This window comes from Gossypium hirsutum, chromosome A11, assembly GCF_007990345.1.
Source record: "Gossypium hirsutum isolate 1008001.06 chromosome A11, Gossypium_hirsutum_v2.1, whole genome shotgun sequence".
Lineage (NCBI taxonomy): Eukaryota > Viridiplantae > Streptophyta > Magnoliopsida > Malvales > Malvaceae > Gossypium > Gossypium hirsutum.
The window spans coordinates 27122017-27139053 of record NC_053434.1 but is presented as its reverse complement, the minus strand read 5'-3'; the positions used below and the strand labels follow the sequence as shown (position 1 = coordinate 27139053).

Here is a 17037-nt window from a genome sequence, read left to right as displayed (position 1 = left end):
TTAATAATTAAGTACAATTGACTTGCATTGCACGAGAAAGAAAACCATTTTTTGTATATACTTTTTAAATAGTTAATACAAATAATGGTATTTTGATAATTTTTACTTTCAAACACAAAAATCAAATATTATTCATTGCTTTTAATATGGGAAACACTTTTGGCTATAACTCTTATTTTAAATTAGTCCCAAATTTTAAAATATTCTAATTACACATTTCTCAAACAATTGAGATTATACCAATTAGATTCTATTGTTACTAAAATCATAAATTTAATTATTAAATGACCTACTAGATATTACGTGACGTAATATAAAATAAAACAAAGGAAAATTGTATTAAAAATGAATATAGGAAAAATATTGGTTTTAAGTTTTTCAAAGACTCTTTTTATAACTTTAATAAAATATGCTCACATCTTTTTTTTTTTTAAATTTTCATTTTAAATTATATTAAATATTATTTTATTGTTATTTCATAATTCTAATAATAAAAGGATTTAATTGAAATAATCTTGACAATTTAGAGATATAATTAAATATTTCAAAATTTAGAGACTAAATTAAAATAAAATTCGTAATTTAAGGAGGTGTAGTTGAATTAACTAAAAAAAGTAAAAGTAATAAATCAAAGGTGGAAGCAGTCAATCTTGTGAAACCAAAGAAGCGGAACGAAAGAGGCATATATGGCTGTAGATTCCGTGTTTCTGATAAGAACGACTTGACCTAATCACAACGCAATTTCACACAGACCTCTAAACAACTCATATTCACCACGTGGTGCCCAACTATTGGTAATATTTTCCTAAATGGTTTTACTCTTTTGCCCTTTCCTTCCATTACCTAATTTTCTGCAAAAATAGTCCCACTTATTCCACGTCTACTCATCTCACCCATTCATCTTCCAAGAGTTTTTTTTCTCTTGACCGTCCATTCTTGAAAAGTCTCCCTATTTATTAATGTTTTGTTGGGAGAGTTGTTTCGTTCTTATCCCTCTAATTATCTCTTTCTTGCCTTGCCCTTTTACTTTTTCTTGCAGATCAGATTTATCTTCCATGATATTTCTTTCAAGTTTTCTGCCTTCGGAATCGGTTGCGTCGCTTTACGAACTTTGATTTGATGTAAGATTTTGTACGATAGGAGTATTATTGTTACCGGATCTATGTTTTACATTGCTTCAGGTGCTTTAAAGTTGGGAAGCAGGCGACGGATGGCTTAGTGTATATTAATTTGGAAGATCTTTGCCTTTTACGTATGTTACGTCTATCTTCTTTGGCTGAAAATTATTCTCACAGGCCATCTTTGTCGATTTTGTAATATTTTAACTTTTTCAGGGAGGTTTGGTGAAAGATTAGATACTTGGATGAGGATTTGGACGATGGCGTTGTTCTTCCGATGTTCTAATTCAGCCGTCTGATCTATGGCCTATGTGGGATTCACAGGTTGTTATGCTTATGAAAGGATGTGTAAGATGTCAGGGCAAAAGGGCCTTAATATTGATTGGAAGGGGCTGAGTCCTGATCTATCTTTGTCATCCAAGACCTTTGCCATGACAGGTGCGCTTGCATGGCAGGTCACCCAAACTTAATAAAAATTTTATTTTCTTGGTGTTTTTGAGGGGAGTTCGCACGGGGTTGCCCGGGTTCTCCCCTCTGCTGTGGTGTGGTGTTTCCCGCTCTTTTATTTTTTTTTCTTTCTCTTTTCTCGCTTTCCACTGTTTTTCCTTTGATACTCTGCACCATTCGGGATGGATTCATGATCCAATTCATCATCACCATCATCATGGTCTACATGGAATAAGCTCATGATCTCCAAACCATCGATCGCAAGGCCAAGGTATTCTTTACATATTTAAAACCAAAATTTGCCCTATCTAATTTTACTTTTAAAATTTAAATATGTTTTCTAATCTAACTATTGTCATTACTTTTCAACATATTTTTTTCTTATTAAAAATCACTCATAAATTTTTTTGAAAGGAATTCACTAATAATTTAATTAAAAATAAATTCATTTATAATTATATTTACTATCTTTGAAAAAAAGTACCAAGTTAATTTAATACTATATTAATTGTTTTCTTTAGAGTGTTATTGTGATGAAGAGCAATAGGTTTTATTTCTGACTTTGAGGAGAGGCCTCTTGCTGCTTGAACCCATAATCTCTATATTCCTTGTGGTAATGGGATCGTTTGTTCAAGTATAAAGAGGTACCTTTTGGCAGAATCTTGAGATAAAATTGTGTTGCTCTCCAGTGCAATAATATTCTGAAGAAAACAATACTTTGGTCTTATCAGTATGATAACAAAAATAGTTTCCAAAATTAGATTTATACCAAGTTACTTCAACTCGGATTAATTTTTCAATCTTAGAAAAGCTTATTTATAAACAATTACTTACAAGCTGACGACTCTGTCTAATTTCTTTTTCTTAAAGAAATTTTGTTTTTAAAACCAATTTACTCTTTTGGTATAAATGAAATTAAATGAATTAAATGAACTTAACGTTACTTAGAAAGAAGTAATTAATATTAATATTGGTAGATAAATTTATCGTTTTGGTAACGTCATTTAAGTCGTAGTCTGATTAAAAACTGGTTCTAACTTAAAGTGCATTGAAATGAATTTGGTTATATGTTATACTTGCAATGAAGAGTTGAACAGAACATCTCCAATTGCTGTGATTCATATAGAGAAATAGTGCAGTTTCTACTTTTTTTTCAAGATGCATTGAAATCTCCCTTAATTTCCACAATCTCTCAACTGAAATTCATCATTGATTCAAAAGTGCTGCCAATACTACAGCTTGAAAGTACTTTCTATTGATGGCCATTCGCGTTAAAAGGTTTACACCATTTATGGGTCAAATTACCAGTGTCTCTATCATGATTGTTCTATTTCAAGGTTTATTTCCATGTCATATCATTTTGCCTGCAACCACTTTAATTCCCTTTAATTCCTATGGTATTTTATCTGTATATTTTTGCTAGTGCATTACCGAACTCTGTACTTGTAGGAGAATGCCATATGCAGGTTGAGGCATGTATTTTTGTGTGTATTGCTTTTTGTAGTTCTTTAGGCCCTTGCATGGGCTTCTTTTTTAGATGGATTGAAGGTTGGGACTTCACTAGCACTAGATATTGGAAGGTGTACCATGTCAAGCATGTTGGCCAATGTTAACACTGGAAATCAAGGCCTACAGGGTGAACTGTAAATCTAGCTTTGCCAAGTTTCAAGATTTATGTCCGAAGACATGGTTAGACATAAGAGGCAAGGGATCAAAGCTTTGGAGGGCTCCTAGTCGGGATGATCATCTCAAATTCACATGCAGTAGCGGGTCTATTCCTGGAAGATTATTCATTAGTTGCTAATTTGAAGCAAGAGTTAATTGTTTGAATCCCCTCTTGGTTTACGTGGTGCAGAGCTCAACTTAGTGTTGAAGAACTACTGTTAGTTGTTGAAGTTGGTCATACGAGGTACATGTCTACCGTGTAACAAGTTCCTTTACATAGTGAAAATTTTCAGCGGACTACGGTCCCGTGGTTTTTCCCCTTGAAATATCAAGGGGTTTTCCACGTAAATTCTGTTGTCTTGTTTTACATTCATATTGCACGATAATGTTGCTCATTGGCACTTCAACAATTACGCTGAAATACATCTTAGGGCAGATTTTATATGCCTATAGCAGGTATGAAAAAAAGATACCATTTTCTTTCCCATTGAGTTACGCCATCTTTGCTGAGTTACTTCTATATTTAGTTTTTCCACTTCTCTTGTCCTTGCAATAATAATTACTTGACGATAGCCTATCTAGTTCCATGTTAAGTTCTCTTTGCAGGTTGAAGCCTCTCACCTGGAAAGGAAGTCTGAAATGTTTTGAATTTAGGTTGTGAATATGTAAATTCATGCTCACTGCTTGAGTTTAGAAAACTAGTTTTCTTTTTGTTTTTTTACAAATATAAAATGTCCAATCGATTTCTAGATTAGTACCAAATAGAAAATTTTTCGTTTTGGATCTGGAAACGGTCGTTATTTTTTATTAATTTTTCCAATAGTTATTTTCGTACAAAGGGGAAATCAATATACATTTGAGAATAAAAAAAATTTATTTGTTTCATCGCCGTTTTAGGGTTTTAGTTAATGGCCTCCATTTTTTGTGTGTTTTTACATTAAAATTATCGTTTAAATTTCGATTATTCATGTATTTTTTTTTATTTATGTCAATTTATTTAGTTCTGAATATAAGCATCAATGTTTTATTCATTCTCAAATTATGGTTACGTGCAAATAAATTATATTTAAAAAGGGCGAAGGGGAGGGGATTCTAATATGCACAAAAAGAGATCTGTAAGCTCAAAACGGTAGAGTGCTCGATAACATTCGCAATGAGTGGAGCGAGAGGTTGGTCGTTCGAATCCATCCAGATCTACTCTGAATTTGGTTTTAGGGAGTAGGCCATTTCTCAATCTATACAAATCTTTATTATCAATTAAAATTAATAATTAATTAAATATCAATTTGATTATAAAAATGATGAAAATGCACTTTCGTATTTGCTTTCTAAAAAACTCGCATTTCTTTCTCCTTGTTGCATGCATTCTTCAGCAATCAAATGATTCAAATCTCTTTGCTTTTTTCTTTCCTTTTGGTAATTGATAATCGGATGTTATTTATGGACATTTGTGTACGTGATTTGTATGTTTAGACTTTAGAGGGACTAAATTAGATTCCTCACTTATCAATGCTTTGGTCGAAAGATGAAGACCGAAGATACATACATTCTATTTTTCCTGCGGTGAATGTATAATCACACTCGAGGATGCTAGTTTACGACTTAGTTTATTGGTCAATGGGGAAATCGTTATAGGGCCAGTGATTACTGTCAATTAGAGTGCAACATGCGAGCAACTACTAGGGAAGGTGCCAAACAAGTTTAGGGGTAGTCGGATCGAGATGAGATGGTTGGAGGACAACTTCAAAACTATTGTGGCTTCCGGGTTTAAAGATTTATTTCTCTCTCACTTTGAAAGAGACATAGTCAAAATTCTAAGTTGTGTTTGGGTCCACGATGATGTTGTCGAGTAGGTAACCTATAAATTTTACTTGTCGTGTGAGTATGGTGATTATACCGTCTTAGGTTTAAGTGTAACTAAGGCTTCAAGTTTACAAAAGTTATGCTATCAAAGGATGAAGCATAACCTCTGTTGTAGTTGATGGTGGTTTTGCAGGCATGACAATTGAGTTTTTTTCTCGTTAGAGAAAGATGCTTTATAAAATCCATACACAAGTTCGATGAAGAAAATCACAGAGGTCTTCCAGTATAATCAAGTAATTTGCTTTATCCATCTACACCAAAGGGCAAAGATAGTGACCTTGTTACTAAAATCTGCTACACGCCAATTTTTTCATAGGTTATAGTAATAAGGTTACCGCCTTTGGTGGAGATGGGTAAAATAAATTACTTGATTATATTAAAACACCACTTCATTTTTCTTATTCGTAGTTATGCATGAGTTTTATAAAGCATCCTCTTCTAATGAGAAAAACTCATTATTGTGCCTGCATAACCACTATCAACAATGGCCCCATTTATGTTCCATCTCTTGACAGCATAACCTTTGTAAACCTGAAGCCCTAGTTAAACTTCAACCCAAGATCGTATAATCATCGCCAACTGGGACCTTGAGTTGCAATGTAGTCTAGCTTCCTAGGTGATGGCTCCATATTAATATGGCAGATGAAATTTGTAAGTCATTTAGCTCTACAGCACCACTGTAAATTCAAACATCCCTTAAAACTATAACCATGTTTATCTCAAATATGAACAAAAATAAATATACAAATTTTTAATTTCTAATCATAAAAAAAATAGCAAAGCGTTTTCCTTTTTCAGCATATTAGTGAAAACGTGCTTTCCTTTTTCTCTCCAAAAATATAATAGAACAATAAATTTGATAAAAAAAATGGCATAATTTCTCTCTCTCTCTTTTCAGCATATTTCTACAATTCTACCAAAAACTAATAATAACTCACTCACATCTTTAAGAAAAGATTACACTTTTTCCTTCTTTTCCTTAAATGGGGTTAAATAATGTAATTCCTTTTATAGTATCAAATACCGACACTTTATATATTATTAATGTATATAAGTGTGTATATATATATATGCTTGCTTTAAAATTAAAAATATTTTAGAATAAAAAATAACAATTTGGTTGATTAACTTGGCATAACTTTTTAGAAATTTTATTTTTAAAGAGTTTTTTTATAATTATTAGAATTATAATGTTTATTTGTGATTTATTTGTATTTTAATAAATTTTTTAAAAAATAAATTATTTGATAATATAGTATATAAGATAAAAGAGAATCATGCCCGCAATGAAAGGTTGATGACCAATTTGCTTCAAAAAAAAAAAAAAGAGTGGGAATCAAATTGAATAAATATGTAAAGATCAGTGGCTAATTTATTTTTGCCCAACAATTAGTGGCTAGATTTACTATTATCCCTTGTACAAAAAACACTAAAATAAACATTTAATGACACAATTTTAACGGAAAAATTATTTTACTCTTTCACTAAAAAAGTGACCAAAATGTAATATGAGATATATTGCATGTATCCAGTACTATTACCATCATTGAACTAAAATGAAAATGGCTTAAGATATCACGTGAGTTTAACCTTTTCTTTTTTTTTTCTAATGGGGTATTATTTTTATTATTTTCTAATTTTTTATCTATATTTGACAAAAATTATATATTTTGGTACTCAAAAGTAACTTTTTAGCATTTAATTCAGGTTTTAAGATTGATTTGATAAAAAATAATTACTAATATTATTAGCTAATTATGAATTATTATCGAATCAATTACAAAACTTAAATTAAACACTAAAAAGTTAATAATATTATATTCAAGTATCACAATTTATAACTTTTATCAAATGTGAAAACCACATTAGATAAAAAATACTTAACGACAAATTTGGTCACTAAAGTTTACATGTTTTGTCAAAATGACCCTAATTGTATTTTTGAGCCTTTTTGAGCCATCAACCTTTGTTCCTTTTTTCAATTTACTTTTTTTAACATATTTGATAAAAGTATCATAAAAAAAGTTAACAGAGATTATGTGAAATTTAATGAGATGTAATTTATTATTTAGGTAACCCAATGAGATAATTACATGTGGAAAATAATAAGATAAATAAATCATAAATGAAATTAAAAACGACTCTTCTGCTCAGAAACGAAATGTTTCAGATGCTCCTGGAAATTCTTGCTTCCATTCGACCATTTGTATCTATATGTCTGAGAAATCAAAATAAGAGGACCAAACCGTTCCTTCTGACTCTTTTTCAAATTCGATAAATGTTGGTTGATTGTATATTTCATTATAGTTGTATGATTCAAAGTATCATTTCCTATTTGATCCCTTTGAATTCCATAGTCGAAGTTGTGATCGGATCAATTCTTTTTAATGAATTGATTCAATACATTTCTTATGTACCTATAGGTGCTATATTAGATTTGAATAAGATTTCAGATCAATCTATCTTGATTGACTGCCTCAATTATGTTGTTGCTAGCAAATACCAATATTTTTGGTTTTGGATCTTCCAAATCATTCCCGCAGGAGCTCCGAACCCATTTTTTTCTGATCCTTAGATAAAAAGATTCATTTTCTTCATAAAAATAAGAGGTATAGCCGATAAAGATTTATTTTTCGATTCATCCTTGGAGTTTAATTTCATTTATGATTTATTTATTTTATTATTTTCCACATGTAATTATCTTATTGGGTTACTTAAATAATACATTAAATCTCATTAAAAATATTCCACATATGAAATTTCACATCATCTCCGTAAACTTTTTTAACAGTTTGTTAAAAAAGCAAATTGAAAAAAGAAATAAGGTTGATGGCTAAAAAAGGCTCAAAAATAAAATTAGAGTCATTTTGATAAAACATATAAACGTTAATGGCTAAATTTATCTTTAAACCGATAAAAAATAAAAGAGATATCGCATCAAATTATGTATTAAGGTAATGAAAATTTGTTCCAAAAAAGTAAAATCATCTAAATGTGGGCCGCCTAACCCTTGCTTTAGGAAAAGGAGAACTGAATTGGGCCGAACATTGAAGGAAATTTGTCGCTTAATCCTTGATTGTTTTCGTTCATTGGTTCCGACCACCCCGGGTCCATGACTGTTTTGCACTTATGGAACACGACTTGGCAGCTTGTAATTGGAGTTTTGTGAGTACTAAGAAGCGCGGGGCCACAGGACAACGCATCAGGCTGGTGTTGAATGCATGGTTGATGAGAAACGGTGTCGTAATTATATTCATTCTCAGGAGTAAAACTACAATAATTTGAGAACAGACCGGAAACGATCCGCAAAAATGGTGCACAGCGCCTATGATTCCTTCCAGCTCATCACCGATTGTCCCACTAAGATCGACGCCATCGAATCCTACGGCTGGAAGCTGCTGCTGGGCTGCTCCGATGGTTCTCTTCGAATCTACGTTTCTGATTCCTCCGGCGCTGACCGATCTCCACCGTCCGACCCGCACGCGTTGCGGAAGGAGCCTTACGCGCTGGAGAGAACCGTTGCAGGGTTTTCAAAGAAGCCTCTGATTTCAATGGAAGTACTGGAATCGAGAGAGCTACTGTTATCACTCTCTGAATCGATCGCGTTTCATCGGCTCCCCAATTTAGAGACCATTGCTGTGATCACCAAAGCTAAAGGCGCTAATGTCTACTCTTGGGATGACCGTAGAGGTTTTCTTTGCTTTGCTAGGCAAAAGAGAGTCTGTATTTTCAGGCACGACGGTAAATTCTTTGAATTTCTCCTGTTTTCTCTTTTTTAGTTACTAATGAATTAATGTTTCAACTCTTTTAATTTTTTAGTTTTTCAATTTATTTTTTCTATTAAAAAGGAACGGAATAAAATCCAATGGTGTTTTTGAATGAAAATTGAAAAGCAAATAACAATTATTTTTTAAATGTATTATTTCTGTAAAACGAATGCATGCTTTTACTATAATCTAGACTAATTTATTACAATTAGTGTGGCATTTGAATAATTTGCTTATTTTTAGTTAATTAGGGTTTTTCTATTTAACAACTTTTTGATTAATCAAAAAGCAAACAGCAATCAAACTAGCCTTATTGATGTGATCTCTTGATTCAGATTTGGTAAATTTGTTTTGTATTGTTGGAATTAATGGTTATTGCCTGCTGACTGTTGAATGAAATTGATACGAAAGTTAATGTGCAGGAGGACGAGGGTTCGTGGAGGTGAAAGATTTTGGTGTACCAGATACTGTAAAGTCAATGTCATGGTGTGGTGAGAACATATGTGTAGGTATTAGAAAGGAATACATGATATTAAATGCCACAAATGGTGCGTTGTCAGAGGTGTTTTCTTCGGGGAAGATAGCACCACCTTTGGTCGTTGCTCTTCCCTCTGGGGAACTTATTCTTGGGAAGGTAACAACTTAGTTTCATGATTTGTTTTAAACATTATGGATGTTTTAGCTAGCGAAGAGTAATATCAAGTGTGGTTCCTGCTGTCACTTAGGAAAATATTGGTGTCTTTGTGGATCAAAATGGAAAGCTTCTTCAAGCTGATAGGATATGTTGGTCAGAAGCTCCTACTGTTGTTGTCATTCAGAAACCATATGCTATCGCTCTATTTCCTAGGCGTGTTGAGGTGGGTGTTACTAAATGCTAAAAGAAAGGGGTTTTTTGCTTGTCTTAATATTTAAGCACTTTCACTTATTTATGCTTTGCAGATTCGCTCTCTTCGAGTTCCTTATCCATTGATACAGACAATTGTACTCCCCGGTGCTCGTCGTCTTACAAAAAGTAACAATGCCGTTGTTGTAGCCTTAGAAAAATCTGTTTATGGACTCTTTCCTGTTCCTCTTGGTGCACAGGTATTCCTATTTCCTAGTATACTTAAGAAGTTTATTGTTCTCTTATGGATCTTGATCCTTTTTCTTTATGCTTTAACATCACAGTTTGCCCTTATTTGAAGTGCTTTGATTATTGCATTAAAAGGTTCCAACTTGCATTGCAGATTGTCCAATTAACAGCATCTGGAAATTTTGAAGAAGCACTGGCCTTGTGTAAGCTGCTTCCACCTGAAGATGCAAGTCTTAGAGCTGCAAAGGAGGGCTCAATTCATATAAGGTGGATTTTTCCTCATTAGCAGTTATTGTTATGTGCGGTTATATCAAGTTGAATAAGAAATAGTGAATTATTCGCAAAGCTTATATTATCTTTAAAACCACATCATCATTGTAGTGCACATGGTCACACCTTTATTTTCTCAAGAAATCATAACAAAATACTGCATAAGAAACGTCTGTTTCTTACTTGAAAACTGTATTTTCCCTGGCATATGATCATAATTCAACTGGTTATTCAGGCTTATTGTATGTTCCTCAAGTGATACATTCTGATTAAATGTTCATGTTTGGCAGATACGCTCATTATCTTTTTGACAATGGGTGCTATGAGGAAGCAATGGAGCACTTTTTGGCATCTCAAGTGGATATTACTTATGTTCTTTCTTTGTATCAGTCCATTGTTCTTCCCAAAACAACCGCAGTTCCAGAGCCCGAGAAGCTGGTGGACCTTTCTCTGGACGCTCCACAACTTTCACGAGGTTCATCTGGAATGTCAGATGATCTGGAAACCTTCCTTCCACAACTATCGGAGTCTGATGAGAATTCTGCACTTGAGTTCAAGAAAATGAGCCATAATACTCTTATGGCTCTTATTAAGTTCCTACAGAAGAAGAGATACATTATTGTAGAGAAGGCTGCTGCTGAGGGAACTGAAGAGGTAGTTTTAGATGCTGTTGGGGATAGTTTTACATCGTCAAGGTTTAAGAAATCAAATAAGGTGATGCTAGTTCCACTTTTTGTAAATGACACTATGTTTTTGTTACTGCGAAGCTTATTTTGTGATTCTATGTCAATTCATACATTAGAATTTGGATTTATGCAGAAGTGCAAATTCTTTTGACAAAAACCAACTAAAGTATTTGCAACTTCAATCATGATACGTTGATAAAAGAATCTTGCAATGATTTTCTGTTAATGTCCAATATCTTTTTCCTCCAAAATTGCAGAATATTTATATCTATTATATAAATTGATGATCTAACAGTATGTTTTATCTCTTAGGGGCGTGGTAATGTTCCAATTAACTCAGCTGCTAGGGAGATGGCAGCTATACTGGATACAGCCCTCCTCCAAGCTCTGCTTCTTACTGGACAATCCTCAGCAGCTGTTGAATTGCTGAAAGGTCTTAACTATTGTGATGCAAAAATATGTGAGGAGATCCTTCATAAAGGGCATCATTATGCAGCTCTTTTAGAACTTTACAGAAGCAACTCCATGCATCGGGAGGCTCTAACACTTCTACATCAATTAGTAGAAGAGTCAAAATCAAACCAATTGCAGGCTGAACCCATCCAAAAGTTCAGTCCTGAGTCAATTATTGAATACCTCAAGGTCAGATTATCAGTTAGTAGGAAACTTGCTCTTATTATGTGTTGGGTTGGATGTGGTGGATAAAAGGAAACATAAAAGGACTAATATGAGAAGATAATGTTAATTTTGTTATGGCTTGATTTCTGGACCATATTCTGTTAGCACCATATATATAATTGCTTTTATTTGATGCAATATTTATTCCATGGTCAGAAGAACATGCTGTAATAAAATTTCTATATGCTGAGTACTTTGTCTTGTTTATTTGCAGCCTCTCTGTGGCACTGATCCCATGCTTGTACTTGAGTTCTCAATGCTTGTTCTTGAAAGCTGTCCAACACAAACCATTGAGCTTTTTTTGTCTGGAAATATTCCAGCAGACTTGGTCAACTCTTACTTGAAGCAGCATGCTCCTAACATGCAGGGCAGGTACTTGGAGCTTATGCTTGCCATGAATGAAAATGGGATCTCAGGGAATCTGCAAAATGAAATGGTAAAACACTTTTTGTTTGTTATGAAACTAACTTATTTCAATTGTGTTCAAAGCCACTGGAGTTCTCATTGTTGCCATTTGCATTGGTGATAGTTCAGCTAATATTACTAGTAATGACTAATGTAGGTACAAATCTATCTCTCTGAAGTACTTGAATGGTATTCAGAACTAAGTGCTCAACAGATGTGGGATGAGAAGGCTTATTCTCCAACCAGGAAGAAACTATTGTCTGCATTGGAAAGCATCTCAGGATACAGTCCTGAGGCTTTGTTGAAACGTCTTCCTCCAGATGCTCTATTTGAAGAGCGTGCGATTCTGTTGGGAAAAATGAACCAACATGAGCTTGCTCTATCACTATATGTTCATAAGGTAGTTTATGGCTTTGGTTCATTTGGTTTCCTTCTTAAGAAAGATGGCTAATATAAAAAGCTAAAAGGTGTTGAATATTTGATTGATCTAAGGTTACTGCAACTTATTTTTGTTAAAACAGTTGCATAGGTATTAGTTCATTGATACCCCCAACTCCCCCCCCCCAATTTTTTTTTTTTAAATTACTTGTTCTTCATTGTTAATATGCTCCTAGTAAATTGATTTCTCTTGATCTTGATAGCTTAATGTACCTGAACTGGCACTGGCCTATTGCGATCGGGTTTATGAGTCATCTGTTCATCAACCACCAGCAAAATATTCTGGCAATATATACCTCACTCTGTTACAGATATATCTGAATCCTCAAAAGACAACCAAGAACTTTGAAAAGAGAATTACAAATTTAGTATCATCCCCAAACGTAAGCATCCCGAAGATTAGTTCAGCAACTTCATTTAAAGGTAAAGGAGGACGAAAGAAAATTGCCTCAATAGAAGGTGCAGAAGATATGCGTATTAGTCCCAGTAACACTGATAGTAGTAGGAGTGATGGTGATGCTGATGCTGAAGAATCTAATGAGGAAGGAGCTTCTTCTATCATGCTTGATCAGGTACTTGATCTTTTGAGCCGAAGGTGGGATAGAATCAATGGAGCTCAGGCACTTAGACTGTTACCCAGGGAGACTAAACTACAGGTATGTCCTAAAATCTTGAGTCGATTACAATGCTCCCGATGCAGTTGCATCTTGGTGTATATAATCATTGATATTTAAGTTGTTAGTTTCCATCAAGTGCATCACTAGATCAATTGTAAACTCTTTCTTAGGATACTTGTCTTCTGCCTGCAGAACTTGCTTCCATTTCTTGGACCTCTTCTGAAAAAATCCAGTGAAGCATACAGGAACTTCTCTGTTATCAAGAGCTTGAGGCAGAGTGAAAACCTACAGGTACGTAAATTGTTTAAGTGCATATAATAACTTGTATACTATACATTGTTATGAATATTGTGGGCTCCTTGGAAAGTACTCTCTTCTTTATTTTCTTTCATTCAAGCATCTATCTGAAGTCGTATTTGAAACAGATGAAGGATGAACTCTACAACCAACGAAAAGCTGTAGTGAAGATATCGAGTGACAGTATGTGCTCTCTCTGCAACAAGAAACTGGGAACAAGTGTATTTGCCGTTTATCCAAATGGGACAACACTGGTCCACTTTGTTTGTTTTAGAGATTCACAAAGTATGAAAGCAGTATCCAAAGTCTCACAACTAAGGAAGCGATGATTTTGAGTCTCTCCATACAGTGGGATGTATTGCTATTATTTATGACAAGATGGCACTCAAATGCCCAGAATCAGTTTTGGAAGCATTTATTATTTCTAAGAGTTTTTAACATGTGAATGGTGAAAGAAAGCAATGCTTCAAGTGTGACTAGGCCACCAGCAACAGGAAAGGGAGCATGGCTGTCATTTGTGTGAATGTAGATTCTAGGATACTTTTTTTTCCTCTTTCCCTATTGTTTCTAACTCCCGATGGATGATCAACATGGGTTTTGGTACTTTTTGCTGTAAGCACAATCACAGTATATTGGGTTTGGTGTAAAAATGCTGTTCATTAGATTTCAATTTTATCGCTCTCAGTCCAGTTTAAAAGTTCTAACACTGATGCTGGCAAGTAACTGTTGTACCGGAGGCAGGAAGCAACCAGTCAAGTATTTGAACTGTGAAATGAAACAACAGAACAGAAATGCGTAAGAAATCGAACTTATTTATCAACTTCACTAATCATAACCTTGTCGGCAATCTTTGGTCAATTCAAACTCCTTTTAACATTTTAGCTTTTTCCCAAGGAAGACATAAACAACTACTCCCAAGTCTAGATCCCTCCTTCGGAGGTTCAGTGTGTATGGTTTCGACATCAAAAAACTTGTTCGCTTTCTTGAAAAATACAGATTCCTTTTTCCACCTTCTCGAGTGAGCCATAATGAAAGCCATCTTTTCGCATCCGTTCAACAGAAAACGTAGCGTTTCGATCAACGGCTCGAACAAATGAGCATGATAAACCACGTCGGAGGCCAAAACAATATCAAATTCCCGCCCAATAACCTTCACGTCATCATCCTCTCCCCCCCTCAATGGAGCCACGTTGACGGTCCCACCTTTTCGAGCTACTACGTCAGCGTTCGCTTCAACGTTGAATTGAAGGTTGGGGACGACTTGTGGCAAGTCTGTCACCGTCACATTAGCTCCGAACATGACGGCTGCGGAAATTCCGACGAGCCCAGTACCGGACCCTAGCTCAAGGATTTTCAGTTTCCGATCATCATTACCTCCACTGGTGGACAAATCGGTTAGGAGGTTTTTGTTGGGGTAACGGCGGTGGTTTTCAAGGAGCATAACAAGCGTCGTAGCGGCTGGCCAAAGCTGGAAAGAAATCCCTTCCGAAGGAAGCTGCCTAATCACCACCGTTGACTCGATCGAACGGATACAATGTTGTTGCGTCACTGCACCGTCACCTAGCATGGTAAGGCTTTTCCCTTCATCTTCTTCATCAGGCAAGATCATTTCAGGGGGATTTATATAGTCTTCATCGTCTTCTTGTGTAGCCATTTCTTTTGAACTCCGTTGCTTTAGCGCCGCCAATGTCACAGAGTTCTTCCCTCCATTTTCAAAGCTAGTTTGCTTATTTGGGCTCGTCCAGGGCAAAGGCTACGACTGGATTTATTATATTATTTAAGTTAAAATACGTTATAAATCTCTATATTTTTCGTAAAATTTTAAATATAGTTCTTTTAATTTTATTTGTAAGAATTTAACTTATTTTATTTTTTAGAATTCAAAATTTAGGTTTAAATATTAACATTATTAAATTTGTTGTATAATATTTTGAAATAAAATAAATTACTTGATAGCATGTAACTAAAAAAATGACGTAATAAACTTGAATTTAACAAAAATATTTATCAATGTTTGAATTATACTTGCATTTTTTAATTTAAAAAGTATTAAGTCTAAATTGTAATTTTATGAAAATTATAGACTTTTTTCTTTGTCGAGAAAACTATAAAGATTTAGCGCGTGTTTGGGTGAGGAATTTGTAAAATGAATTTCATTTGTATCAAGTTTTTCAAAATTCTAAAAATATATTGAAAATTTTCAAAATTTTTGAGTAATTTCAAAAGGAAATTTTTATAGCTCATTTTTTTTTTAAATTCCACTTAAATAGGTAATTTTTAATAATTCTCTCTAATTTCATTTGATTTAATGCATATGATCCCACTCTAAGATAAAAATTTAAACTACAAAAATTTATTTTTACTTCATTATAATATATATTTTAAATTTTATTACATTAAAACTATTTATAAAATTTTACAAATATAACAATATTTAGATTGAATGTTTTTATATCATTTATTTTTAATATAATTATTCTTTTTTATAATTATTTTTAAATTTATAAAATTCCATTAACCTAATTTTTTTCTAAATCAATTATTTATCCAAATAAAATAATTAAAAATTTTAAAACGTTAAAATTCTTCATTTAAGCATACTGTTAGAGAATATATTAACCTATTATTTATTTGCCAATTTCTTAATTTATGTAGTTACGTTATTACTCCGTTGCTTACGGGCAATTTACTAAAAAAAGTCTTTTTATTTCGTTATTTATCAAAATAGCCTAATTTTTTGATTATTTATCGGAAATGACCATTTTCCTCAAAAGCGCGTCCACATCAGCGCAAATTCAAGGGATGTGTCAGCAAAACTCTCCCCTAGCACTTTGTGCTGACGTGGACAACACGCTCCCCAAGAGAAGCATTTTGCCCCCTTTTTTTAGGATTAGGGTTTTTTTATTGTTTTAGGGTTAGGGTTTAGTGGTTTAGGGTTTTAGTGTGTAATACCCCGAAAATTTTTACAGTAAAATATTATCCGTGATATAGTAAAATAAGGAAATAAAGTGACAAAAAGGGAATTTTTGAGTGATGTCAATATTGAGAAGTATATTATGATATATTAATTCAAGAAAGGACTAAATTGCAAAGATGAGAAAAGTCTTGTTGCACAAGAGTAAATACTCAAAAATTAAGGGGTTGAAGTGTAAATATAAAAAAGTTGAAGGACTAATGGTGCAAATATTTTAAGGGTGGAATGATCTAGAAACCAAGAAAAATTGATGAATTAGGACCAAATTGAATAGGTAAAAAAATTATGAGGGACTAAATCGCAATTTTACCAAATTAAGTGATGACTCAAGGATGGAATTCTAAAAGATCATGAAGGGCAAAATGGTCAATTAGTAAGAGAGAGAATTCTAGAATGTAATGATTATGTTGATGATATTTTAAATTAATTAATTAGATAAATATTATTTTATTAATATTTTATGAGATGTTTATTATTATATTATTATTTATTTAGTATAAAAGGAAGGAAAGATGAAGAATTATCAACACATTTCCTTACCCATGCAAACTAACGTAAGATAAGAAGAAGAAAAGAAGTTTTCTTTCTTTACAATTTAGTCCTTCCACCAAAAATTCATTATTTTCACCTAAAAATTGAAAGAATTTCCATAGCCATCAAGAGAGAAAGATAGCAAGGAGATGATGCGGAGCAAGAATATCAAGTTGGATTCAAGAAATCGAAGCTGGAGGAGAGAGAAA

At 33.4% G+C, this 17037-nt stretch overlaps 2 protein-coding genes and 1 long non-coding RNA gene across 3 annotated transcripts; 2 read left to right on the top strand and 1 right to left on the bottom strand.

Moving 5' to 3' along the window:
• The first annotated feature begins 762 nt into the window (after positions 1-762).
• Positions 763-3715, top strand: LOC107896040 (uncharacterized). Its single transcript, XR_001683566.2, has 2 exons — positions 763-1252; positions 1335-3715. It is a non-coding gene; the product is annotated as an uncharacterized lncRNA (long non-coding RNA).
• A 4567-nt stretch (positions 3716-8282) lies between these two features.
• LOC107896015 (vacuolar sorting protein 39) lies at positions 8283-13993 on the top strand. Its single transcript, XM_016821181.2, has 12 exons — positions 8283-8834; positions 9283-9494; positions 9586-9717; positions 9800-9943; positions 10087-10199; positions 10493-10916; positions 11201-11530; positions 11781-12002; positions 12129-12371; positions 12613-13065; positions 13219-13317; positions 13452-13993. The coding sequence occupies exons 1-12, from the start codon at positions 8405-8407 to the stop codon at positions 13650-13652; spliced, it is 3003 nt and encodes a 1000-aa protein (XP_016676670.2). The 5' UTR covers positions 8283-8404; the 3' UTR covers positions 13653-13993.
• Positions 13994-14115: 122 nt separating this feature from the next.
• On the bottom strand, positions 14116-15106 carry LOC107896027 (protein N-lysine methyltransferase METTL21A). The gene has a single exon (XM_016821187.2). It carries the CDS (start codon positions 14975-14977, stop codon positions 14183-14185), a length of 795 nt encoding a protein of 264 aa, XP_016676676.1. The 5' UTR covers positions 14978-15106; the 3' UTR covers positions 14116-14182.
• Between the last annotated feature and the right edge of the window lie 1931 nt (positions 15107-17037).

What these genes read in the sequence shown, in the direction of transcription:
- LOC107896015 (XM_016821181.2), top strand. Translation starts at nt 8,405, where the DNA reads ATGGTGCACAGCGCCTATGATTCCTTCCAGCTCATCACCGATTGTCCC. An exon ending in CTGTTCCTCTTGGTGCACAG is followed by an intron (nt 9,944 to 10,086) that starts GTATTCCTATTT and finishes CTTGCATTGCAG; the next exon opens with ATTGTCCAATTAACAGCATC. An exon ending in TATCACTATATGTTCATAAG is followed by an intron (nt 12,372 to 12,612) that starts GTAGTTTATGGC and finishes TGATCTTGATAG; the next exon opens with CTTAATGTACCTGAACTGGC.
- LOC107896027 (XM_016821187.2), bottom strand. Translation starts at nt 14,977, where the DNA reads ATGGCTACACAAGAAGACGATGAAGACTATATAAATCCCCCTGAAATG.